This window comes from Pezoporus flaviventris, unplaced genomic scaffold (assembly GCF_033815535.1).
Source record: "Pezoporus flaviventris isolate CSIRO_AGI_PZ_B2104156 unplaced genomic scaffold, CSIRO_AGI_Pfla_v1 ptg000215l, whole genome shotgun sequence".
NCBI classification, from domain to species: domain Eukaryota; kingdom Metazoa; phylum Chordata; class Aves; order Psittaciformes; family Psittacidae; genus Pezoporus; species Pezoporus flaviventris.
In genome coordinates this window covers 1-25,037 of record NW_026892763.1, presented here as the reverse complement: position 1 = coordinate 25,037, position 25,037 = coordinate 1, and the positions used below count along the sequence as shown (strand labels likewise).

The following is a 25,037-nucleotide window of genomic DNA, read 5'->3' as shown; positions in this document are numbered from 1 at the left end:
TCATCTGCATCCCTCCAGCACCTCCAGCAGCACCCAGAGGCCCCAGAGCCTGGTTGGTCTCTGCTGTGCCAGGGGTGGATGCATGGAAGGATGGGTGGTGATGCTGCACCAAGGGCTGTCCCCTTTGGCTCTAAACTGCACAGCAGTGTGTGAGCACAGACCTGTTAAGATCCTGTTATGGTCCTGTACGTGGACACATCTTCAGCAGGGCACCTAGGAGTGTGTTGGATGATGAGAAGCTTCCCAAGACCCAGCTGTGTGTGGAGAAGGCTCCTGAAGGGGAGACCTTAGAGCAGCTCCAGTGCCTGAAGGGGCTGCAGGAAACCTGGAGAGGGGCTTTTGGTCCCTTCATCCCACCCCATTCCCTGTGCCATCAGGGCACCACATTCCCCAAAGCTCCATCTCCAGAGCCCTGCTCGCCGGTGGAGGTGCTGGGATGTACCTGGGAGCTGCAGCATCTGCATCAGCTCCGTGGCAGCAGGAAAACAACATTGCTTCGGGGCATCAAATCCATCTCCCAGCTTCTTTCTGCCTGTCTCCTCCTGTTTGCTGCGAGCGCTGGGTGCCAGAGCTGCCTTCATGCAGCATCCTGCAGCATCAGCCGCGCCTGGACCTGAACTTTCAGGAATAACATTTCCAAATGCCACGGGCACTCCTGCTAAATGGGGAAGACATCGGATTTCCATTGCCAGCAGCAGCCGCCAGCGCACGCCCGCAGTGAGAGCGCATCCCAGCCCCACTCCTGCCCCCCATCGCCTTCCCCGGCGCTCCTTCCTTCAGTGGGGATGCTCCAAAGCCATGGCCTGGAGGTCCTCAGTGCCGGGGGGCAGATAAATGGGGAGATAAAGGGAAGGAGCTGCTGCTGCAGCGTCTGCACCTCTGCCAGTGGGTGCTACGGGTGGGAAACCTGGATACCGGGGGCAGCTCCGTGTCCTCTGCCTCCTCCAGCTCTCGTCGGGAATGCTGTGTCACATTCCCATTGCTTATTGACACAGCCCCCCCCCCTTGGTGTCTATTAGCAGAGAAGGGAAATGGGCTAAATCCCTGTAACCAGAGCCCCCCTGCTCTGCTTCAATGGACTGCAATGTCCAAACCCCACCCTGGGGTGCACCCTGAGGTGCTGCTGTCACCGTGAGAGGTGATGGCACCTCGTGGTTGTGTGCTGGCACCAGTGCGGGTCTGGTAGAGCCCATGAGCCCCTTTCTGCTACTGCCGGGGGTGCAGCGATGCCCATCAGGGCTGCAAAGGTGGGAAGGGCACCCAGCACCCCGCATGGGTCCTTCTCCAGCGCCCTGCATGCCTGGATCCCATACGGAGCGCTGGGATGCAGCGATCTCCCCGTGAGCATCCTTGCGTTCCACAGGACGTGGAGTTTGGTGCATGAGGGTGCAGGGAGAGGTGAGGCGAGGGAAACGGAGAGGGTTTGGGTGGCAGGGAGGGAAAGCTGCCCCCGGGCTGGTGGCTGTGGTTGAGAGCTGGGATTCGGGACCAGCCAGACCCTGGCTCCATCTGCAGTCAGCAGAGGGAAGTGGACTGCGGCCAGAGCTGCACAGTGTGAGCCGGGGCTGTCACCGAATCATGGCATGGTTTGGGATGAAGGGACCTTAAAGCTCCTCCATTCCCAACCCCTGCCACGGGCAGGGACCCCTTCCATAGAGCAGCTTGCTCCAAGCCCCTGTGTCCAACCTGGCCTTGAGCACTGCCAGGGATGGGGCAGCCACAGCTTCTCTGGGCACCCTGTGCCAGCGCCTCAGCACCCTCCCAGGGAAGAGCTTCTGCCTAAGAGCTCAGCTCAGTCTCCCCTCGGGCAGGTTAAAGCCATTCCCCTTGGCCTGGCCCTACATCCCTTGTCCCAAGCCCCTCTCCAGCTTTCCTGCAGCCCCTTCAGGCCCTGGAGCTGCTCTGAGGTCTCCAGGGTGGAGGGCAGGGAGCAGAGGCCCCTTTCACTGCGCAAGTGAAACACCTCATGCGGGTGCTGTCCTCAGGCACCCAGCGTGTGTAGGGGCAGCCGGGGGGCACCCAGCCCTGCACCAGGGGGCCCAGCGCAGGGACACCCCATTTCCACACCGCTGGTGGTTGGTGGCACACACACGTGGAGGCTCCGGGGCTGTTCCAACGTCCTGCTTGGATCCCACCTCCCGGAGCTGGCAGATGGGAAGGAGCCCGTGGCCCCCACCCAACACCCCATGTCCTCCTGTCTTTCAGAGGACGTGCAGATGACCGACAGGATCACCATCTCCAAGCAGTTCAAGGAGAAGGTCATTCGCCCCATCCTGAAGGTATGGGGGAGCTTCTTGAGGAGCCCTGAGCTTGGGTCTCCAAGTCCTTTGGTGTAGGCATGGAACCATGGAATGGTTTGGGATGAAGGGACCTTAAAGCTGAGCCAGTTCCCTGGCAGTGCTCAAGGGCAGGTTGGACACCGGGGCTTGGAGCAAGCTGCTCTATGGAAGGGGTCCCTGCCCGTGGTTGGAGCTGGAGGTGCTTTAAGGTGCCTTCGTGCCACGCCGCTCCCTGTCTCTGTGACCCCATCCTTCCCATCCCATTGACCCCCCTGCCCCGCTCCCCGCAGGCTCACTTCAAACGTGACGAGTTCCTGGGCAGGATCAATGAGATTGTCTATTTCCTGCCCTTCTGCCACGCGGAGCTCATCCAGTTGGTCAACAAGGAGCTGAACTTCTGGGCCAAGAAGGTACGAACCACCCCTGGCCTCGAGCTGGCTTCTCAGAGGAGCAGGGGCGAAGGCACCGCGCGCTCGTCCTCCTCTTCCTCACCCACCAGGCCAAGGCGAGGCACAACATCACCCTGCTCTGGGACAGGGAGGTCATGGATGTGCTGGCTGATGGCTACAACCTGCACTACGGAGCCCGCTCCATCAAGCACGAGGTAAGGGCAGGGATGGAGCTCGGTGGCTGGGCTGCGCCTGCCCCATCCCTGGCAGTGCTCAAGGCCACGCTGGACGCAGGGGCTCGGAGCAAGCTGCTCCGTGGAAGGGGTCGGAGCTGGAGGAGCTTTAGGCTCCCTCTCGTGCCGCCCCATCCCACGGCGCTGGCGTGCGGTGGTGCCCGAGGGTGGCTTCAGAGCTCGCAGCCCCACCAGGACCCCCTCAGCGGCTCTGCGGTGGTGCCCGCAGGTGGAGCGGCGCGTGGTGAACCAGCTGGCCGCTGCCCACGAGCAGGACCTGCTGCCCCGCGGCTGCACCCTCCGCATCGCCGTCGAGGGCTCGGACAAGCAGCTCCTCAAGGGCCAGGAGAGCTCGTCCCCGGGCGCTGGGGCGGGCAGGGTCCCCACGCTGCGCCTGGAGATCGTGGAGCAGGGCAGCAGGGCCCGCAGGCTGGACATCCAGCCCCCGCTCAGCCCCGAGAGCATCACCTACTTCTGTAGGCAATAAAGCACCCGCAGAGCGCACACCGGCCCCGGGGGGCGAGGACGGGCAGGGGCTGGGGGTTCTGTGGGTGCTGGGGAGGTTCTTGAGGAGGGGAGGGAGGCTGCCGGGGCAGCCGGGGGGGGGGGGGGGGAGGTCCGCTTGGGGAGGACGGAGGGGGGGGGGTTCACTTGGGGAGGACGGGGGGGTCGCTTGGGGGGGGGTCGCTTGGGAAGGACGGGGAGGGGTTTGGAAGGAGGTGGGGGATTCGCTTGGGGGGGGGATTCGCTTGGGAAGGACGGGGGGGGTTTGGAAGGAGGGGGGGGATTCGCTTGGGGGAGGGGGTTCGGTTGGGAAGGATGGGGGGGTCGCTTGGGGGGGTTCGGTTGGGAAGGACGGGGGGGGGTTTGGAAGGGGGGGGGATTCGCTTGGGGGAGGGGGTTCACTTGGGAAGGACGAGGAGGGGGGGTTGGTTGGGGAGGACGGGGGGGGTTGGAAGGAGGGGGGGGATTCGCTTGGGGGAGGGGGTTCGCTTGGGAAGGATGGGGGGGGGTTTGGAAGGGGGGGGGATTCGCTTGGGGGAGGGGGTTCGCTTGGGAAGGATGGGGGGGTTGGGAAGGACGGGGAGGGGGGGTCGGTTGGGGAGGACGGGGGGGGTTCGGTTGAGGGGAGGTTCGCTTGGGGGGGGTCGCTCGGGAAGGACCGGGAGGGGGTCGGTTTGGGGGGGGGGGTCGGTTGGGGGGGACGGGGAGGACGGGGGGGGGTCGGTTGTGGGGGGGCATCCCCGGGATTGGAAGCACCGGGACGCCGGGGGGGGAGGGGCGGTCAGGGCCGGGGTGCGCGGGGCTCGCACGGGGAAGGCAGCGCGGGGGGGGGGGGGGGGCCCGTCCGGTTACTGCGGAAACGGGGACGGGGCTGGAGGCAGCGGGGGCGGAACCGGGCAGGACCCGGACCCAGGGAGCGGTGGGCACCGCCAGCACGGCTCCCAGTGCGGACCAGTGCAAACCAGTGCGGACCAGCACATCTCCCAGTGCAAACCAGTGCATCTCCCAGTGCAGACCAGCACATCTCCCAGTGCACACCAGCACATCTCCCAGTGCACACCAGCACATCTCCCAGTGCACACCAGCACATCTCCCAGTGCAGACCAGCACATCTCCCAGTGCAGACCAGCACATCTCCCAGTGCACACCAGCACATCTCCCAGTGCAGACCAGCACATCTCCCAGTGCAGACCAGCACATCTCCCAGTGCAGACCAGCACATCTCCCAGTGCACACCAGCACATCTCCCAGTGCACACCAGCACATCTCCCAGTGCAAACCAGCACATCTCCCAGTGCACACCAGCACGTGTCCCAGTGCAGACCAGCACATCTCCCAGTGCACACCAGCACATCTCCCAGTGCAAACCAGCACATCTCCCAGTGCACACCAGCACGTGTCCCAGTGCAAACCAGCACATCTCCCAGTGCAGACCAGCACATCTCCCAGTGCAGACCAGCACATCTCCCAGTGCAGACCAGCACATCTCCCAGTGCACACCAGCACATCTCCCAGTGCAGACCAGTGCCCTCCCAGTGCAGACCAGCACATCTCCCAGTGCAGACCAGCACATGTCCCAGTGCAAACCAGCACATCTCCCAGTGCACACCAGCACATCTCCCAGTGCACACCAGCACATCTCCCAGTGCACACCAGCACATCTCCCAGTGCACACCAGCACATCTCCCAGTGCAGACCAGCACATCTCCCAGTGCACACCAGCACATCTCCCAGTGCACACCAGCACATCTCCCAGTGCAGACCAGCACATCTCCCAGTGCACACCAGCACATCTCCCAGTGCAGACCAGCACATCTCCCAGTGCACACCAGCACATCTCCCAGTGCACACCAGCACATCTCCCAGTGCAAACCAGCACATCTCCCAGTGCACACCAGCACATCTCCCAGTGCAAACCAGCACATCTCCCAGTGCAGACCAGCACATCTCCCAGTGCACACCAGCACATCTCCCAGTGCAGACCAGTGCCCTCCCAGTGCAAACCAGCACATCTCCCAGTGCACACCAGCACATCTCCCAGTGCAGACCAGCACATCTCCCAGTGCACACCAGCACATCTCCCAGTGCAGACCAGCACATCTCCCAGTGCAAACCAGCACATCTCCCAGTGCAGACCAGTGCCCTCCCAGTGCAAACCAGCACATCTCCCAGTGCACACCAGCACATCTCCCAGTGCAGACCAGCACATCTCCCAGTGCAAACCAGCACATCTCCCAGTGCACACCAGCACATCTCCCAGTGCACACCAGCACATCTCCCAGTGCAAACCAGCACATCTCCCAGTGCAAACCAGCACATCTCCCAGTGCACACCAGCACATCTCCCAGTGCAGACCAGCACATCTCCCAGTGCAGACCAGCACATGTCCCAGTGCAAACCAGCACATCTCCCAGTGCAGACCAGCACATCTCCCAGTGCAGACCAGCACATCTCCCAGTGCAGACCAGCACATCTCCCACTGCACACCAGCACATCTCCCAGTGCACACCAGCACATCTCCCAGTGCAGACCAGCACATCTCCCACTGCACACCAGCACATCTCCCAGTGCACACCAGCACATCTCCCAGTGCAGACCAGCACATCTCCCAGTGCACACCAGCACATCTCCCAGTGCACACCAGCACATCTCCCAGTGCAGACCAGTGCCCTCCCAGTGCAGACCAGCACATCTCCCAGTGCACACCAGCGCATCTCCCAGTGCAGACCAGCACATCTCCCAGTGCAAGCCCCTCTCTCAGCCCATCTCTCGTGACCTCCCTCCAGCGGGAGGGCCGGAAGGGGCCTCGGCGCCCCGCAGGGTTCCCTGCCCACAGCTCCCTGCTCCCTGCGCTCTCGTCCCGGGGCACAGACGGGGGACAAGGAGGGGGCATGGGCTGGGAAGGGCCGCGGGGCTTGGGGGGGTTCTGCTCAGCTCCTGCCCCGCTGCAGGGAAACCTGATCCCAGCAGCGCGTCCCCATGGGAGCTGAGGGTGCTGAGGCGCTGGCACAGGGTGCCCAGAGGAGCTGTGGCTGCCCCATCCCTGGCAGTGTCCAAGGCCAGGTTGGACACAGGGGCTTGGAGCAAGCTGCTCTATGGAAGGGGTCCCTGCCCCTGGCTTTAAGCTCCCTTCCTCCCGGCCCATCCCGTGGTTCTCAATCCCACACTGGCTCCATGGGGGGACCGGGGCGCAGGCTGGGGCTGGGGGCCCCAAAGCCACTGTCCCACAGTGGAGCTGGGACTGGAGCAGGAGCCTGGAGCTGGGACTGGAGCTGGGACTGGAGCAGGAGCCTGGGCTGCACGGAAAGGGGGGGGCAGAGCTGGGGGGGGCAACAGGAGCTCAGCAGAGCCCACACCAGTGTGCACCAGTATGAACCAGTGTGCACCAGTATGAACTAGTGTGCACCAGTATGAACCAGTGTGCACCAGTATGCACCAGTATGAACTAGTGTGCACCAGTATGAACCAGTGTGCACCAGTATGAAACAGTGTGCACCAGTATGAAACAGTGCGCACCAGTGTGCACCAGTGTGCACCAGTATGCACCAGTATGAACCAGTGTGCACCAGTGTGCACCAGTATGCACCAGTATGAACCAGTGTGCACCAGTGTGCACCACTGTGTACCAGTATGCACCAGTGTGCACCAGTATGAACCAGTATGCACAGTGTGCACCAGTGTGCTCGGGTGTGCGCTGAGGGCGGCCCTGGGCTCACAGGCGTGCATGGGAGTGCGCCAGGGTGTCCATATGGGATCGGGGTGCACGCGTTGTGAAGGTTGATCCCAGGCGGGGTTCCCCCCCCCCGTATCCCATGTGCCGGGCACCAGCACCCAAGCCCAGCACCGTGGGGCCGGGGCACTGGGGTTCCACCCTGCCCTGGTGCCAAACCAGCCCCCAGGTCAGTGCATCCCCCATGCCCACCATCGGCTCCCTCCTCAATGGGTCTCTGGGTCTATTTGGGTGTATTTGGGTCTCTCTGGGTGTATTTGAGTCCCTTTGGGTGTCTTTGGGTCTCTTTGGGTCTCTTTGGGTGTCTTTGGGTGTATTTATTTAGGTGTATTTGGGTCTCTCTGGGTGTATATGTGTGTATTTGAGTCCCTTTGGGTGTATTTGGGTCTCTTTGGGTGTATTTGGGTCTCTTTGGGTGTATTTGGGTCTCTTTGGGTGTATTTGGGACTCTCTGGGTGTATTTGGTTGTCTTTGGGTGTATTTATTTAGGTGTATTTGGGTCTCTCTGGGTGTATTTGGGTGTATATGTGTGTATTTGAGTCCCTTTGGGTGTATTTGGGTCTCTTTGGGTGTATTTGGGTCTCTCTGGGTGTATTTGAGTCCCTTTGGGTGTATTTTGGGTCTCTCTGGGTGTATTTGGGGCTCTTTGGGTGTATTTGGGTCTCTCTGGGTGTATTTGGGGCTCTTTGGGTGTATTTGGGTCTCTGGGTGTATTTGAGTCTATTTGGGTCTCTCTGGGTGTATTTGGGTCTCTCTGGGTGTATTTGGGTCTCTTTGGATGTATTTGGGTGTATTTGGCTGTATTTGGGTGTATTTGAGTCTCTTTGATTCTTTTTGGGTGTATTTGGGTCTCTTTGGATGTGTTTGGGTCTCTTTGGCTGTATTTGGGTCTCTTTGGCTGTATTTGGGTTTATTTGGCTGTATTTGGCTGTATTTGGGTCTCTTTGGCTGTATTTGGGTTTATTTGGCTGTATTTGGGTCTCTTTGGATGTATTTGGCTGTATTTGGGTTTATTTGGCTGTATTTGGGTGCATTTGGGTGCATTTGGGTCTCTTTGGCTGTATTTGGGTTTATTTGGGTCTCTTTGGCTGTATTTGGGTTTATTTGGGTTTATTTGGCTGTATTTGGGTTTATTTGGCTGTATTATTTGGGTCTCTTTGGATGTATTTGGCTGTATTTGGCTGTATTTGGGTTTATTTGGCTGTATTTGGGTGTATTTGGGTGCATTTGGGTCTCTTTGGCTGTATTTGGGTTTATTTGGCTGTATTTGGGTGTATTTGGGTGCATTTGGGTCTCTTTGGCTGTATTTGGGTTTATTTGGCTGTATTTGGGTGTATTTGGGTGCATTTGGGTCTCTTTGGCTGTATTTGGGTTTATTTGGCTGTATTTGGCTGTATTTGGGTTTATTTGGCTGTATTATTTGGGTCTCTTTGGATGTATTTGGCTGTATTTGGGTTTATTTGGCTGTATTTGGGTGTATTTGGGTGCATTTGGGTCTCTTTGGCTGTATTTGGGTGCAGCGGTGCTGGGTCACCCCCCCCAGCCGGCCCTGTGCCCAGGCACCACAGTCCAGGATCTCAGAGCCTGTGCCGGGGTTTCCATCCCGGACCCGGCTCCTGCTCCCATCCGGGGCCACCGAGGCCCCGGCTCTGGCTCTGCCCCAGGGCAATGGGGTGGCCGAGACCCCCCCAGAGCAATCCCGGGGTCCCCACGCAATGCTGCGACCACAGAGGGACGGGGATGGCGCTGGGGGTGCTGCTGTGGGACCGGCGCGGGGAATGAGGCCGGGATGGAGGTCCCTGTCCCCGCTGCAATGACACCCGTTCCGGGGTCACCCTGCACCCCCATGGGCAGCACTGGGGACAATGGGGTGTCCCCGCTGCCAGCACCCGGCTTCATCCAGAACAAACAGGGGGTGGCACCGACATCCCAGTGTGCCGTGGGGATGCTGGGGCAGGACACAGGGATGGATGCGGAGCAGGACACAGGGGTGGATGCAGGGATGGACACAGGGATGGATGCGGGGCAGGACACGGGGATGGATGCAGGGATGGACACAGGGATGGATGCGGGGCAGGACACAGGGATGGATGCAGGGATGGATGCAGGGATGGATGCAGGGATGGATGCGGGGCAGGACACAGGGATGGACACAGGGATGGATGCAGGGATGGACACAGGGATGGATGCGGGGCAGGACACAGGGATGGACACAGGGATGGATGCAGGGATGGATGCAGGGATGGACGCAGGGATGGATGCAGGGATGGACACAGGGATGGATGCAGAGCAGGACACAGGGATGGATGAGGAGCAGGACACGGGGATGGATGCAGGGATGGACACAGGGATGGATGCAGAGCAGGACACGGGGATGGATGCGGGGCAGGACACAGGGATGGATGCAGAGCAGGACACGGGGATGGATGAGGAGCAGGACACGGGGATGGATGCAGGGATGGACACAGGGATGGATGCAGAGCAGGACACGGGGATGGATGAGGAGCAGGACACGGGGATGGATGCAGGGGTGGACACAGGGATGGATGCAGAGCAGGACACGGGGATGGATGCGGGGCAGGACACAGGGATGGATGCAGAGCAGGACACGGGGATGGATGAGGAGCAGGACACGGGGATGGATGCAGGGATGGACACAGGGATGGATGCAGAGCAGGACACGGGGATGGATGCGGGGCAGGACACAGGGATGGATGCAGAGCAGGACACGGGGATGGATGAGGAGCAGGACACGGGGATGGATGCAGGGATGGACACAGGGATGGATGCAGAGCAGGACACGGGGATGGATGAGGAGCAGGACACGGGGATGGATGAGGAGCAGGACACAGGGATGGATGCAGGGATGGACACGGGGATGGATGAGGAGCAGGACACGGGGATGGATGAGGAGCAGGACACGGGGATGGATGAGGAGCAGGACACGGGGATGGATGAGGAGCAGGACACGGGGATGGATGAGGAGCAGGACACGGGGATGGATGAGGAGCAGGACACGGGGATGGATGAGGAGCAGGACACAGGGATGGATGCAGGGATGGACACAGGGATGGATGCAGGGATGGACACAGGGATGGATGCAGGGATGGACACAGGGATGGATGCAGGGATGGACACAGGGATGGATGCAGGACGCGGGTACAGGAGCTGGTCCAGGACAGGTCGGAGCTGGTCCCACAAGCCCCGGGCCTGCCCCAGCTCCCCCCTCACCCCCTCCACCCCTCACTCCCCCCCCCCCCCCCCCGGCTCTGCGCGGCCCCGCCGGGCGCAGCCGCTGCCGCAGGTTGCTGCAGCCTAATGAGTTTAGCGCCGTTAATTGCATTAAGCGGAGCAGCAGCAGCAGCCGGCGGCGGGGCCGGCGCCCATTGAATTAACTGCGATAGCAACGGCCCCGCAGAGCCCTGCCCCTGCCTGCACCCACAGGGACCGGCCCTGCCTGCACCCACCGCGGGGACCGGCCCCTGCCTGCACCCACAAGGACCAGCCCCTGCCTGCACCCACAGGGACAGGCCCCTGCCTGCACCCGCAGGATCGGCCCTGCCTGCACCCACAGGGACCAGCCCCTGCCTGCACCCACCGCGGGGACCGGCCCCTGCCTGCACCCGCAGGATCGGCCCTGCCTGCACCCACAGGGACCAGCCCCTGCCTCCACCCGCAGGGACCGGCCCTGCCTGCACCCGCAGGATCGGCCCTGCCTGCACCCGCAGGGACCGGCCCTGCCTGCACCCACCGCAGGATCGGCCCCTGCCTGCACCCACAGGGACCGGCCCTGCCTGCACCCACCGCGGGGACCGGCCCCAGAGCTGGCCCTGACGAGGGTCTGGGGGGAGCAGGAAGGACGGAGGAGTGCGGGGGATGAGGCATGGGGTAGGGGATGGAGGAGGTGCAGGGTAGGAAATGGGATGGATGTGAAGCAAGACACAGGGGTGGATGCAGGGCAGGAGATGGGATTGGGCGCAGGGCAGGAGATGGAGCAGGGCATGGGGCAGAACAGTTGGGAGCTGATCCTGCAGGACCAGGGGCATCAATCCCCCTTTTCTGACCCCCCACAGGGCTCCAGGGGGGAATCGGTCCTTTCGAGCCTCTTTAGTGCAAGTGTTTGTCTGGAGAATGGCCCCAAATCCCACCAAATCCAACTAAATCCCCCCCCCCCCCCCCCCCCGCGGTGCTGCTGGAGGGGCCTGGCAAAGGCCTGGGCCTCAAGGATGGGGGAGAGCTCTGGAATTCATCCAGGGGGATTGGGAATGGGATGGGGATGGGATGGAATGTGGTAACATGGGGAAGGGGTTGTGATGGAGGTGATGGCGAGGGTGAGGAGGGGGACAGGGATGGGATGAGAATGAGGATGAAAATGAAATGGTGTTGAGGATGAGGATGGGATGGGGATGAGGGTGGGAATGAGATGAGAATGGGAATGGGGATAAAGATGAGGATGGGATGGGGATGGGATGAGGATGGGGATGAGGATGAAGATGAGGATAAAAATGGAGATAGTGATGGGGATAGGGAGGAAGATTAGGATGGAACAGAAATGGGGATGAGGATAAGGATTAGGATGAGGATGAGGACAGGGATGGGGAGGGGATGAAAATGGGATGGTGTTGAAGATGAGGATGAGGGTAAGGACGGGGATAGAGATGGGGATGGGGAGGACGAAGTTGGAATGGGGATGGGGATAGGGATGGGATGGGGATGTGAATGAGGACAAGGATGGCGCCGAGGCTGGATTCGGGTGCGACGCCCCCGGGGCGCTGTTCCGAGGGGGTGCGGAGGGGGGTGACGGGTCCAGCTCCCAGCGGGGCCGGCCGGGGGGTGCCGGGTCCCCACCAAGGGTTAACACCGGGACGGGGCGGGGGGGGGCGGCTCCTCCCGCCGCTGCCGCCGGCCCCGGGAGATATTGTCATGCAAAACCCGGGCGAGCGGCGAGCGCCGCTTTGTGCGCTGCCCCCCCGCCGCCGCCGCTATATCTACGGGCCGAGGCGGACCGGGGCGGGCCGGGGCGGCCGATGGAGGGGGCGGGCCGGGGGCCGGCGGGCCGGAGGCGGCGGTGACGGGCGGCCGGGAGCCGAGCCCGCTCCGTGCTCGCCATGGACTACTCCTACCTCAACTCCTACGATTCCTGCGTGGCCGCGATGGAGGCGTCCGCGTACGAGTTCAGCCCCTGCAGCCAGGCCGGCTCCTTCCAGTACGGACCCGTCCGAGGAGGGTTCGGCCCCGCCGCCGCCTGCGCCCCGCTCGGCCCCGGGAGCTGCGCCCTGGGAGCGCTGCGGGACCCGCAACCCGCTCCCTACCCCGCAGGTAACGGGCACCGGGGAACGGGGCGTCGGGCGTGGGGCTTAGGGACCCCCGCGGGCCGGTTCCACCCTTAACGTCGCTCCCCGGGGCCGCTGGTGCCCGGTTCTGTCCGTGCTCGGTGCCGTCGGGGACGGTGTCGGCGGTTCCCGGCGCCGCCGGTGCTCGGTGTCGGGTCTGTGCTGCCAGGGCCCGGCGCTGCCCGTTCCCCCCGTGCCGTTGCTTCTCGGGGCCGTCAGCGCTCGGTGCTGTCGGTTCCCGGAGCCGCCGGTGCCGGTACAGGCGGAGTTCGATGTCGTCGGTGCCCGGAGCCGTCAGTGTCCGGTACTGCCGGTTCCCGGAGCCGCTGGTGCCGGTACTGGCAGAGCTCGATGCTGTCGGTGCCGGTACCGTCGGTTTCCGGGGCTGTTCGTGCTCGATACTGCCGGCTCCCGGGGCCGCCGGTGCTCGATGCCTTTGGCGCTCGATGCCGTCAGGACTCGGTGCCATCGGTTCCCGGAGCCGTTGGTGCCCGGTACTGTCAGTGCTCGATGCCGTCGATGTCGGTGCAGTCGGTTCCCTGAGCCGCCGGTGCTGGTACAGGCAGAGCTCGATGCTGTCGGTGCCAAATGCGGTCGGTTCCCGGCGCTGGCAGTGCCCGGTACTGCCCTTCCCGGGGCCGCCGGTGCTCGATGCCGTCAATGCCGGGTACTGCCGGTCTCCGGAGCCGTTGGTACCCGTTACTGCCGCTGCTCGATGCCGTCGGTGCCGGTACCATCGGTTCCCGGAGCCGTTGATGCCCGGTACCGTCCGTGCTCGGTGCCGCCAGTGCTGCAGGTTCCCGGGGCCACTCGTGCTCGATGCAGTCGGTTTCCGGTACCGTCAGGGAGCGGAGCCACCGGTTCCCGGTACCGCCGGTGCCCGGCACTGGCGAAGCTCGATGCCGCCTGTACCCGGTCCTGCCGGTTCCTAGAACCGTTGGTGGCCGGTGCTGCCGGTTCCCAGAGCCCCCGGTGCTCGATGCCATCGCTTTACCTTGCTGTCCGTGCCCGGTCCTGCCGGTTCCCGGAGCCGTTGGTACCCGGTACGATCAGTGCTCGATGCCACCGGTATTGTCGGCTCCCGGGGCCGCCGGGGCCGGTACAGGCGGAGCTCGGTGCTGTCGGTGCCGGTACCGCCGGTTCCCGGCACTGTCGGAACTCGGTGCTGTCGGTGCCTGGTACCGCTGGTTACCGGACCCGTCGGTACCCGGTACTGTCCGTGCTCGATGCCGTCGGTGCCGATACTGTCAGTCCCCAGTGCCGCTGGTACGCGGGACTTTGGGTGCACGCTGCCTCCCGTGTCCGGTACCGTCGGTTCCTGGTACCGCCGATTCCCGGCGCTGTCAGGGCTCGATGCCACCGGTAACCCCCGGTTCTTGGTGCCATCCATCCCGGCAGCGCCGCTTCCCGGAGCCGCCTGGGAGCGGATCCCCCGCAGCCCCCGGGCCCGGCCCTTTCCCACAGCGCGGGGCCGGGGGTCCCGGTAGCGGCGGCTGCTGGGGAACGGTTCCGGGGGTTCTCCGCCGCCGCACCCCCCGTCCCGCTCCGCTTTCGTTGCCGCCGCGGACGCTGCCCGCGGATGCGCCGACAACGAAGGAGCCGCGGGGCGGGACCGGCCGCGTCCCCCGGCCCCTGCCCCGGTCCCGGTCCCGGTCCCTGCCCCGCACCGCGCCAGGGGCCCCGCGTCCCCCCGAGGAGGGGGCGGCGGCAACGAACGAAAGGGACCGGGGGAAGCGGCCGTGCCCCGCCGCTGCCCTGCGCGGTGCATCCCTGCGCGGTGCATCCCTGCGCGGTGCATCCCTGCCCGGTGCATCCCTGCCCGGTGCATCCCTGCCCGGTGCATCCCGTCCCGGTGCATCCCTGCCCGGTGCATCCCGTCCCGGTGCATCCCGTCCCGGTGCATCCCTGCTTAGTGCATCCCTGCCCGGTGCATCCCTGCCCGGTGCATCCCTGCCCGGTGCATCCCGTCCCGGTGCATCCCTGCCCGGTGCATCCCGTCCCGGTGCATCCCTGCCCGGTGCATCCCTGCCCGGTGCATCCCGTCCCGGTGCATCCCGTCCCGGTGCATCCCTGCCCGGTGCATCCGTGCCCGGTGCATCCCGTCCCTGTGCATCCCGTCCCCGTGCATCCCGTCCTGGTGTCCATCTCGTTCCCGTGCATCCTGCCCGGTTCATCCCTTCTCAGTTCGCCCCTTCCCGCTACATCCCGTCCCGATTGATCCCTGCCTGGTTCATCCCTTCCCGGTGTGTTCTGTCCGGTGCATCCTGTTCCAGTGCATCCCTGCACGTTCCATCCCTTCCCGGTTCATCCCTGCCCGGTTCAACCCTTCCCGGTGTGTCCTGCCCCGTTCACCCCTGCCTGGGTTATCCCTGCTCGCTTCATCCCTTCCCGGTGTATCCCGTCCCGATTAATCCTTTCCCGGTTCATCCCTTCCCACTGTGTTCTGCCTGTTTCATCCCGTCCCAGTTCGTCCCATCCCGGTGCGTCCCCGTTCCCACATCCTGCCCTGCGCATCCTGTTCCAGTGCATTCCATCCTAGCTCATCCCTGCCGGGTTTATCCCTTCCCGGTGCCTCCCTTCCCGGCGTGTCTGTGCCCTGTTTCCCCCTTCCCAGTTCATCCTGCCCGGTGCACCCCATCCTGGTGCATCCCTGCTCCCCACACCCCGCCCGGTGCACCCCATCCTGGTGCATCCCTGCTCCCCACAACCCGCCCGGTGCACCCCATCCCGGTGCATCCCTGCTCCCCACACCCCGCCCGGTGCACCCCATCCCGGTGCATCCCTGCTCCCCACACCCCGCCCGGTGCACCCCATCCTGGTGCATCCCTGCTCCCCACACCCCGCCCGGTGCACCCCATCCTGGTGCATCCCTGCTCCCCACACCCCGCCCGGTGCACCCCATCCTGGTGCATCCCTGCTCCCCACACCCCGCCCGGTGCACCCCATCCTGGTGCATCCCTGCTCCCCACAACCTGCCCGGTGCACCCCATCCCGGTGCATCCCTGCTCCCCACACCCCGCCCGGTGCACCCCATCCCGGTGCATCCCTCTCCCCACACCCCGCCCGGTGCACCCCATTCCGGTGCATCCCTGCTCCCCACACCCCGCCCGGTGCACCCCATCCCGGTGCATCCCTGCTCCCCACACCCCGCCCGGTGCACCCCATCCCGGTGCATCCCTGCTCCCCACACCCCGCCCGGTGCACCCCATCCTGGTGCATCCCTGCTCCCCACACCCCGCCCGGTGCACCCCATCCCGGTGCATCCCTGCTCCCCACACCCCGCCCGGTTCATCCCATCCTGATCCATCCTGCCCGGTTCATCCCATCCCGGCGCATCGCTCCCTGCTCTCTCATCCTGCCCACTGCCTCTGCCCACCCAGCCCAGCGAGCCCCGGTGCCGGTCCCGGTGCCGGTCCCGCTGACCCCCCTCTCCCCGCAGTCCCCTACAAGTTCTTCTCGGAGGCGCAGGGCCTGAACGAGAAGCGGAAGCAGCGCCGGATCCGCACCACCTTCACCAGCTCCCAGCTCAAGGAGCTCGAGCGCGTCTTCGCCGAGACCCATTACCCCGACATCTACACCCGCGAGGAGCTGGCGCTCAAGATCGACCTCACCGAGGCCCGGGTGCAGGTGAGGGGCAGCGGGGGGGCCCGGGGGGGACAAGGTCCTGCCGCGAGGCCGGGCAGGGGCGCCTCAGTGCTGGGTGGTTGCGCACAAACCTGCAGTGGCTGCGCCTAAACCTGGGGGTGCAGCTCAGCGTTGGGTGGCTGCACCTGGACTTGGCTCCTTGCACCTCAGCGTTGGGTTGATCGCACCTCATCATTGGGTGGCTGCACCTCGGCTTTGGGTGGCTGCATCCCAACCTTGGGTATCTGCATCCCAGCCTTGGGTATCTGCATCCCAGCCTTGGGTGGCTGCACCTCATCATTGGGTGGCTGCGCCTCGGCTTTGGGTGGCCTCATCCCAACCTTGGGTGGCCGCATCCCAACCTTGGCTGGGTGCATCCCAACCTTGGGTGACTGCATCCCAACCTTGGCTGGGTGCATCCCAACCTTGGGTATCTGCATCCCAGCCTTGGGTGGCTGCACCTCATCATTGGGTGGCTGTACCTCATCATTGGGTGGCTGCACCTCGGCTTTGGGTGGCTGCATCCCAACCTTGGGTATCTGCATCCCAGCCTTGGGTGGCTGCACCTTGGCTTTGGGTGGTCGTACCCCAGCCTTCGGTGGCTGCATCCCAACCTTGGCTGGGTGCATCCCAACCTTGGGTGTTTGCATTCTAACTTTGGGTGACTGCATCCCAACCTTGGGTGTTTGCATTCTAACTTCGGGTGGCTGCATCCCAACCTCGGGTGGCCGCATCCCAACCTTGGGTGGCCTCATCCCAACCTTGGGTGTTTGCCTTCTAACTTCGGGTGGCTGCATCCCAACCTCGGGTGGCCACATCCCAACCTTGGGTGTTTGCATTCTAACTTTGGGTGGCTGCATCCCAACCTCGGGTGGCCGCATCCCAACCTTGGGTGTTTGCCTTCTAACTTCGGGTGGCTGCACCTCAGCTTTGGGTGGCTGCGCCCTGATCCTGGCTTTTCACGGGCTGGTTTGGGCTGGAAAGGACCCAGAGCTCCCCCAGCCCCCGGACACCTCGCACCCCACCGGCCCACCCAGGGCCCCCTCCAACGTGCCCTTGCCTGATCTCACCTCCCCCTTGGGGGTGCTCCCGAGCCCCGGGACCCTCCCGCGAGGAGCCCGCGGGCTCCGCTGCTCCCGGGGGCGGCGCTGGGGGCTCGTCCTGCCCCGCTCTTCCCCCGGGGGGGGCTCGGGGCTCAGTCCCCGGCTCTGCCCCACGGCCCCCCCCGTCCCCAGGTGTGGTTCCAGAACCGCCGCGCCAAGTTCCGCAAGCAGGAGCGGGCGGCGAGCGCCAAGGGCGGCGGCGGCGGCGGCGCGGGGGGGAAGAAGCCGGAGCCGCGCTCGCCCTCCGAGGACGAGGACTCCAAGGAGTCCACGAGCAGCCCCGCTCCCGACAGCACCGCGTCCCTGCCCGCGCCCGCCAGCCCCGGCCCCGCGCCCGCCCCGCACGGCCTCAAGGCTCCGGCGTGGGCCGCGGCGGGCGCGGAGCTGCTCAAGGGCTGGCAGCAGCCCCCGGAGCCCGCACCCGGGCCCTTCTCCGGCGTCCTCGGCTCCTTCCATCGGAAGCCGAGCGGGCTCAAGGCCAACCTCTTCTGATGGGGCCCCGGAGCGCCCCCTCCCGCGTCCCACGGGACCCCCCCCCCTTCCCCGGGGGGAGGAAGCACTTTAGGGGTGGGGAAGGGGGGGCACAGGGTGCTGAGCGGGTTCCCCCCCGCCTGGCAATGGGGTGATGCTCACCGGGAGTACCGGGGGTGATGCCAACGGGAGCGGAGGCACCGGGAGCAGCCACTGCCCCCCCCCCCCCCCCCATGTGCCAAATCTCCCCCTGGATGGGGCTGGAGCGGGATGGACCCCCCCAAACCACCAGTGGGACCCCTCGGAGGAGCAGGGACCCCCCGCCACAGTGCCCATGTGAAGGGGTCCCGGGGTGACACACACACACACACACACACACTGGGGGGGGCCTCCGGTGTATGGGGGGGTGGGGGGGTGGTTTTTAACCGGTTGTAATTTATTGCCCTGTTTGCAAATGGCGTTAATCCAATAAACTTAATTTATTGATGAGGCACCAGCCCCCCCCCCCCCCCCCCCCGGACCCCCATCAATGACCCCCCCGACCCCCATCTCTAGGGACCGCTCCCCCTCCACTGACGATGCCGCCCCCCCCCACCAAGGACCCCTTGGGACTCCCCCCCCGCACTCCCCTCATTGACCCCCCCCTCCGGGTCAACACCCCCATGGGCAGCCCCCCCCCATAGCACGACCACAGTGGCCTCTCACGTGGTGCTGGGACCAGTAAAACCAGTATGGAAGGGCCACTCCACGCTGAGACCAGTATGGCCAGTCCAGAGGGTCCCCACCTTAATGGGAACAGCCCAGAGCATCTCCCACCATACTGGGACCAGTGTGGCCGGTTACTGAGGGTCCCCATCATGCTGGGACCACTACAGCCAGTTTGGAGGGTCCTGGACTATACCGGTCCCAGTACAGCCAGTCTGGAGCATCCCATCCACTCTGGCACCAGTACAACCAGTGCGGAGGCTCCTGGACCACTGTGGTTCCCAGTTCCCCCATCCCACCCGCCTCCCCACGTCAATCCCGGGAACCTCCGGGTGGGTCCATCCCGCTGACCCACAGGGAACCCCTCAGATCCCGGGATATGGACACGGACACGGACACGACTCGAGGCTTTACTGGGTCAAGTTCACACCAAAGGGGGTGCGGGGGGGTCGGGCCCATCCTTCATCTCAGCCGGAGCAGAACTGGGGGGACACGGGGGGGGGGGGGGGGGGGGGGGGCCCGATGAAGGGAGGAAGGAGATGGGGGGGCTGGGAGCACCCATCACCCCCTCATCATCCCCCATTGATCCTGGGGTGCAGGCCATGGGAACAGGGAGAGCCTGGGGGGGACACACTGATGGGTGACCCCCACCATGGGGACCCCCTGTTCTGGGGACCACCCCATCTTCGGGACCCCCACCATGGGGTGACCCCCACCCCTAATGGTGATGCCCCATCCTGAGCATCCCCCACCATGGGGGACCCCCATTCTAGGGAGACCCTGGGGACCCTCCCTGGAAGGGCACGTGGTGAAGCTGGGGGTTGAGCACCCATGGGGGGGTCTGGGGAGCACCCATGCTGGGGGTCCTGGTTCCAGCCCTGCTGCCCCCAAGGGTGACGCAGCCCCAGGAGGGGACGGATCCAGTAAGCAGTACCTGATGGGCAAACTGGGGATGGGGGGGGGGGGGGGGCACCCCAAGGCACTGGTGGTGATGGGAGGGGGCGTTGGGTGAAGGCACTGGTGGGGTTCTGCTGTGGTGGGACCCCATGGGTGGGGGTGGGACCCTACTGGTGATGATAGGACCCCACGGGTGGTGACGGGATGCCATGGTCGTGATGGGACCAGATGGTGGTGATGGGATGCCATGGTGGTGACGGGATGCCATGGTCGTGATGGGACCCCATGGTAGTGATGGGACCCTATGGTGGTGATGGGACCCCATGGTAGTGATGGGACCCCATGGTGGTGATGGGACCCCATGGTGGTGATGGGACCCCATGGTGGTGATGGGGCCTCATAGGTGATTGCAGGACCCCATGGGTGGTGATGGGAACCTATGGGTAGGAATGGGCACTCTGAGGTCTCCCTGGTGTCACCCATGGGGGCTGGTAGAGCACCCCCATCCCAATCCCATCCCATCCCATCTCCCGTTTCCCACATCCCATCTTGGCATCATGAAGGCACTTGGGTTGAGCCACAGCGTTGCTCAGAGCTTCCTCCTCCCTGGGTGCAAGGGGCCATGGGGGCACCCTGAGGTCCAGGGGGGGGGTGGGTGGGTGTCACCCCAACCCCCCCCAAGACCCCCCAATAAATAAGAAATAACTTAACCAAGGGGAGCCCCATGATGGGACCCCCTGAAATTGTCTGACCAGGTCCCAGCACCCCCAACCCCCCCCTGCACCCCCATTGCCCAGCGTCCAGGATGGGGGGGTCCTGGTGATGCTGGTGGGGATCCGGGCCAAGGGGATGCAGATCCGGGATGCAGGATCCAGGATGCTGCAGGGATGCAGGATCTAGGATGCTGCCGGGATGGGGGATCCAGGATGCAGGATCCAGGATGCGGGATCCAGGATGCAGGATCCAGGATCCAGGATGCTGCCGGGATGGGGGATCCCAGCTACTTGCGGAGCTGGAGGCTCTCCAGGAGGACCCCGCTTGTGGCCCGGATCCCGCACTCCGGCCTCCTCCAAGTCCTCCTCCGTGATGTCACTGGGGGGGGGGCACACACATGGGGGTCACAGCGCCAAAGGGGGGCACCCACACTTGGGGGGGGCACCCAGCCCATGGGGTTCCCGGGTGCACACCCAGGCTCTGGCTATGGGGTGATGCAGTGTGGGGGGGGGCAGCAGGGATGCTCCCAGGGGCAGTGGGGACCCCCCGGGGGTCTCCCCAAGGGCAGAGTCTCCCCCCACCACGCCGGCACCCGTGGTCCCCCCCAGGGAGGATGCGATGGGTCGGGGGGGTGACGGGGGGAGGGTCCTGGGGGGTGTTTTGGGGCCGTCCCCCCCCCCGCTCACCTGAGGAACTCGAGGTCGTCCCAGCCGTTGTGCACCAGCCCCTGCTCGTACCTCTGCAGCCCCAGGGCGCGCAGCCAGACCCCCACAGCACCCCCGGCACCCACCGCCTGCGGAGAGCACCCATCAGTGCCAGGGCACCCACAGCACCCCCGGCACCCACCGCCTGCGGAGAGCACCCATCAGCGCCAGGGCACCCACAGCACCCCCGGCACCCACCGCCTGCGGAGAGCACCCATCAGCGCCAGGGCACCCACAGCACCCCACAGCACCCACTGCCTGTGGAGAGCTCCCACTGCCACCCCACTGTCACCCCCCAGCACCCACTGCCTGGGGAGAGCACCCATTGTCACTCCACAGCACTCACAGCACCCACCTACACCCCATAGCACCCCACGGCACCCACCCATCGGTTCCACAGCACCCCCAACATCCACCCGCAGCACCCCACAGCCCCACAGCCCCCTGGGGGTCTCCCCCAAAAGGAACCACAATAAGGGACACTGGGGGGGTCTCATCATGCATCAACCCCCATCACCCTACACCCATCTCCTGCTCCCATCACCCATCTCGCATCTCCCATCTCCTGCTCCCATCTCCCATCTCCCCATCACCCATCTCCCACCACCCATCTCCCACCTCCCATCTCCTGCTCCCATCACCCATCTCCCATCTCCCATCACCCATCTCCCACCACCCATCTCCCACCTCCCATCTCCTGCTCCCATCACCCATCTCCCATTACCCATCACCCATCTCCCATCAACCATCTCCCATTACCCATCACCCATCTCCCATCACCCATCTCCCATTTCCCATCACCCATCTCCCATCTCCCCCCCATCTCCCCCCATCTCCTATCACCCATCACCCATCTCCCATCACCCATCTCCTATCTCCCATCTCCCATTACCCATCACCCATCTCCCATCTCCCATCACCCATCACCCATCTCCCATCACCCATCTCCCATCTCCCATCACCCATCTCCTATCTCCCATCTCCCATCACCCATCTCCCATCTCCCCATCACCCACCTCCCATCACCCATCTCCCATCACCCATCTCCCATCTCCTGCTCCCATCACCCATCTCCCATCACCCACCTCCCATCACCCATCTCTCCCCCATCTCCCATCTCCCCCCATCTCTCCCCCATCTCCCCCATCTCCCATCTCCCATCTCCCCCCATCTCCCCCCATCTCTCCCCCATCTCCCTCCATCACCCATCTCTCCCCCATCTCCCATCTCCCCATCTCCCCCCATCTCTCCCCCATCCTCCCCATCCCATCTCCCATCTCCCCCCATCTCCCCCCATCTCTCCCCCATCTCCCTCCATCACCCATCTCTCCCCCATCTCCCATCTCCCATCCCCCCCATCTCTCCCCCATCTCCCCCATCTCCCATCTCCCATCTCCCCCCATCTCCCCCCATCTCTCCCCCATCTCCCTCCATCACCCATCTCTCCCCCATCTCCCATCTCCCATCTCCCATCTCCCCCCATCTCCCCCATCTCCCCCATCTCCCATCTCCCATCTCCCCCATCTCCCCCCATCTCTCCCCCATCTCCCTCCATCACCCATCTCTCCCCCATCTCCCCCCCATCTCCCCCCATCTCCCATCTCCCATCTCCCATCTCCCCCCATCTCTCCCCCATCTCCCATCTCCCATCTCCCCCCCATCTCCCATCTCCCATCTCCCATCTCCCATCTCCCATCTCCCCCCCATCTCCCATCTCCCCCCCATCTCCCATCTCCCATCTCCCATCTCCCATCTCCCCCCCATCACCCATCTCCCATCTCCCATCTCCCATCACCCATCTCCCATCTCCCATCTCCCATCTCCCATCTCCCCCCCATCTCCCATCTCCCATCTCCCATCTCCCATCTCCCATCTCCCATCTCCCATCACCCATCTCCCCCCCCATCTCCCATCACCCATCTCCCCCCCCATCTCCCATCACCCATCTCCCATCTCCCATCTCCCATCTCCCATCTCCCATCTCCCATCTCCCATCACCCATCTCCCATCTCCCATCTCCCATCTCCCATCACCCATCTCCCCCCCCCCATCTCCCATCACCCATCTCCCATCTCCCATCTCCCATCTCCCATCTCCCATCTCCCATCTCCCCCCCCATCTCCCATCACCCATCTCCCATCTCCCATCTCCCATCTCCCATCTCCCATCTCCCCATCTCCCATCTCCCATCTCCCCCCCATCTCCCATCTCCCCATCTCCCATCTCCCATCTCCCATCTCCCATCTCCCTCCCCATCTCCCATCTCCCATCTCCCCATCTCCCATCTCCCCATCACCCATCTCCCCCCCCATCTCCCATCACCCATCTCCCATCTCCCATCTCCCATCTCCCATCTCCCATCTCCCATCTCCCATCACCCATCTCCCATCTCCCATCTCCCATCTCCCATCACCCATCTCCCCCCCCATCTCCCATCACCCATCTCCCATCTCCCATCTCCCATCTCCCATCTCCCATCTCCCCCCCACCTCCCATCTCCCATCACCCATCACCCATCACCCATCTCCCATCTCCCATCTCCCATCACCCATCTCCCATCACCCATCTCCCATCTCCCATCTCCTGCTCCCATCACCCATCACCCATCACCCATCACCCATCTCCCATCACCCATCACCCATCTCCCATCTCCCATCTCCCATCTCCCATCTCCTGCTCCCATCACCCATCACCCATCACCCATCACCCATCACCCATCTCCCATCTCCCATCACCCATCACCCATCACCCATCTCCCATCACCCATCTCCCATCACCCATCACCCATCTCCCATCTCCCATCTCCCATCTCCTGCTCCCATCACCCATCACCCATCACCCATCACCCATCTCCCATCTCCCATCACCCATCTCCCATCTCCCATCTCCCATCTCCCATCTCCCATCACCCATCTCCCATCTCCCCCATCCCCTGCCCTCCCCGCCCTCACCTCCTCGGCCAGTTCCTCCTGGATGCTCTCCCTGATGGGGTGCGTGCGGAAGGCGGCCCCCGCGCGCCCGTGCTCGTGGGGCAGGCGCGGGCCGGCCCCGAACTCCTCCTCGCTCAGGCTCTTCGCCATCTGCAGCACGGAGCAGGAGCCGTCGGCGGCGCCGGGGCCCGGCTGCAGGCGCGGGGGGAGCCCCTCGGTGGGGCCGGGCCGGGGCCGCGGCTCCTCCCGGCCGGGGCTCCTTGGCCACGTCCCTTGGCAGCGGCGGCGGGGGGAAGTCGGGCGGGGGGAGGTTGAGCGCGTCCTCGTCCTCGGAGCTCCCGTCCCGCGGCGCGGGGGGGCTGCAGGCGCGGCGCCGGTGCGGGACCCCCTCGAGCACGTAGTAAGCGGGGTTGTTGAAGCTGGTGTGCAGCGGCTCCGGGTCCGGCCGGGGCCTGCGGGGGGGGCACGGCGGGGGGTACGGGTGATGGGTACGTGGGTGGTGGGGGGCATGGGTGATGGGTACGTGGGTGGTGGGGGGGGAACTTGGGTGATGGGGGGGCATGGGTGATGTGGGGGCATGGGTGATGGGGGGGGCATGGGTGATGGGGGGGGCATGGGTGATGGGGGGGGCATGGGTGATGGGTACATGGGTGGTGGGGGGTACGGGTGATGGGTACGTGGGTGGTGGGGGGGGCATGGGTGATGGGGGGGGGCATGGGTGATGGGGGGCATGGGTGATGTGGGGGCATGGGTGATGGGGGGCATGGGTGATGGGTACATGGGTGATGGGGGGGCATGGGTGATGTGGGGGCATGGGTGATGGGGGGGCATGGGTGATGGGTACATGGGTGATGGGGGGTACATGGGTGATGGGGGGCATGATGGGTGATGGGTACATGGGTGATGGGGGGGTACATGGGTGATGGGGGGCATGGGTGATGTGGGGGCATGGGTGATGGGGGGGCATGGGTGATGGGTACATGGGTGATGGGGGGTACATGGGTGATGGGGGGCATGGGTGATGTGGGGGCATGGGTGATGGAGGAGCATGGGTGATGGGTACATGGGTGATGGGGGGTACATGGGTGATGGGGGGCATGGGTGATGGGGGGTACAGGTGATGGGGGGGCATGGATGATGGGGGTACATGGGTGATGGGGGGTACATGGGTGGGGGGGTACGGGGGGAGTACATGGGTGATGGGGGGGGGACTTGGGTGATGGGGGGGCATGGGTGATGGGGGGTACATGGGTGGTGGGGGGGCATGGGTGATGGGGGGCATGGGTGATGGGGGGGCATGGATGATGGGGGTACATGGGTGATGGGGGGTACATGGGTGATGGGGGGTACATGGGTGGTGGGGGGGCACAGGTGATGGGGGGGGCATGGGTGATGGGGGGGCATGGATGATGGGGGTACAA

At 64.5% G+C, this 25,037-nt stretch overlaps 3 protein-coding genes across 3 annotated transcripts in view; 2 read left to right on the top strand and 1 right to left on the bottom strand.

Moving 5' to 3' along the window:
* The window catches only part of CLPB (ClpB family mitochondrial disaggregase), a 52,274-nt gene extending 48,886 nt beyond the window's left edge, over nucleotides 1–3,388 (top strand). The window contains exons 13-16 of the mRNA XM_061442139.1: nucleotides 2,206–2,279; nucleotides 2,570–2,689; nucleotides 2,779–2,883; nucleotides 3,131–3,388. Of these exons, the coding sequence (XP_061298123.1) occupies nucleotides 2,206–2,279; nucleotides 2,570–2,689; nucleotides 2,779–2,883; nucleotides 3,131–3,388 (557 nt within the window). The remainder of the gene's footprint in view (nucleotides 1–2,205; nucleotides 2,280–2,569; nucleotides 2,690–2,778; nucleotides 2,884–3,130) is intronic.
* Nucleotides 3,389–11,858: 8,470 nt separating this feature from the next.
* On the top strand, nucleotides 11,859–17,705 carry PHOX2A (paired like homeobox 2A). The gene is made up of 3 exons (XM_061442134.1): nucleotides 11,859–12,454; nucleotides 15,908–16,095; nucleotides 17,328–17,705. Exons 1-3 carry the CDS (start codon nucleotides 12,244–12,246, stop codon nucleotides 17,685–17,687), a joined length of 759 nt encoding a protein of 252 aa, XP_061298118.1. The 5' UTR covers nucleotides 11,859–12,243; the 3' UTR covers nucleotides 17,688–17,705.
* A 2,459-nt stretch (nucleotides 17,706–20,164) lies between these two features.
* On the bottom strand, nucleotides 20,165–24,126 carry INPPL1 (inositol polyphosphate phosphatase like 1). The gene is made up of 3 exons (XM_061442138.1): nucleotides 23,638–24,126; nucleotides 20,669–20,775; nucleotides 20,165–20,360 (listed from the first exon to the last, which is right to left on the bottom strand). The coding sequence occupies exons 1-3, from the start codon at nucleotides 24,124–24,126 to the stop codon at nucleotides 20,165–20,167; spliced, it is 792 nt and encodes a 263-aa protein (XP_061298122.1).
* Nucleotides 24,127–25,037: the final 911 nt, after the last annotated feature.

Coding starts and splice junctions, on each gene's coding strand:
- PHOX2A (XM_061442134.1), top strand. CDS start 12,244: ATGGACTACTCCTACCTCAACTCCTACGATTCCTGCGTGGCCGCGATG. Junction 12,455..15,907: donor ACCCGCTCCCTACCCCGCAG/GTAACGGGCACC, acceptor CTCTCCCCGCAG/TCCCCTACAAGTTCTTCTCG. Junction 16,096..17,327: donor TCACCGAGGCCCGGGTGCAG/GTGAGGGGCAGC, acceptor CCCCGTCCCCAG/GTGTGGTTCCAGAACCGCCG.
- INPPL1 (XM_061442138.1), bottom strand. CDS start 24,126: ATGCCCCCCACCACCCACGTACCCATCACCCGTACCCCCCGCCGTGCC. Junction 20,776..23,637: donor AGGAGGAACTGGCCGAGGAG/GTGAGGGCGGGG, acceptor TGCTCTCCGCAG/GCGGTGGGTGCCGGGGGTGC. Junction 20,361..20,668: donor GACGACCTCGAGTTCCTCAG/GTGAGCGGGGGG, acceptor CCCCCCCCCCAG/TGACATCACGGAGGAGGACT.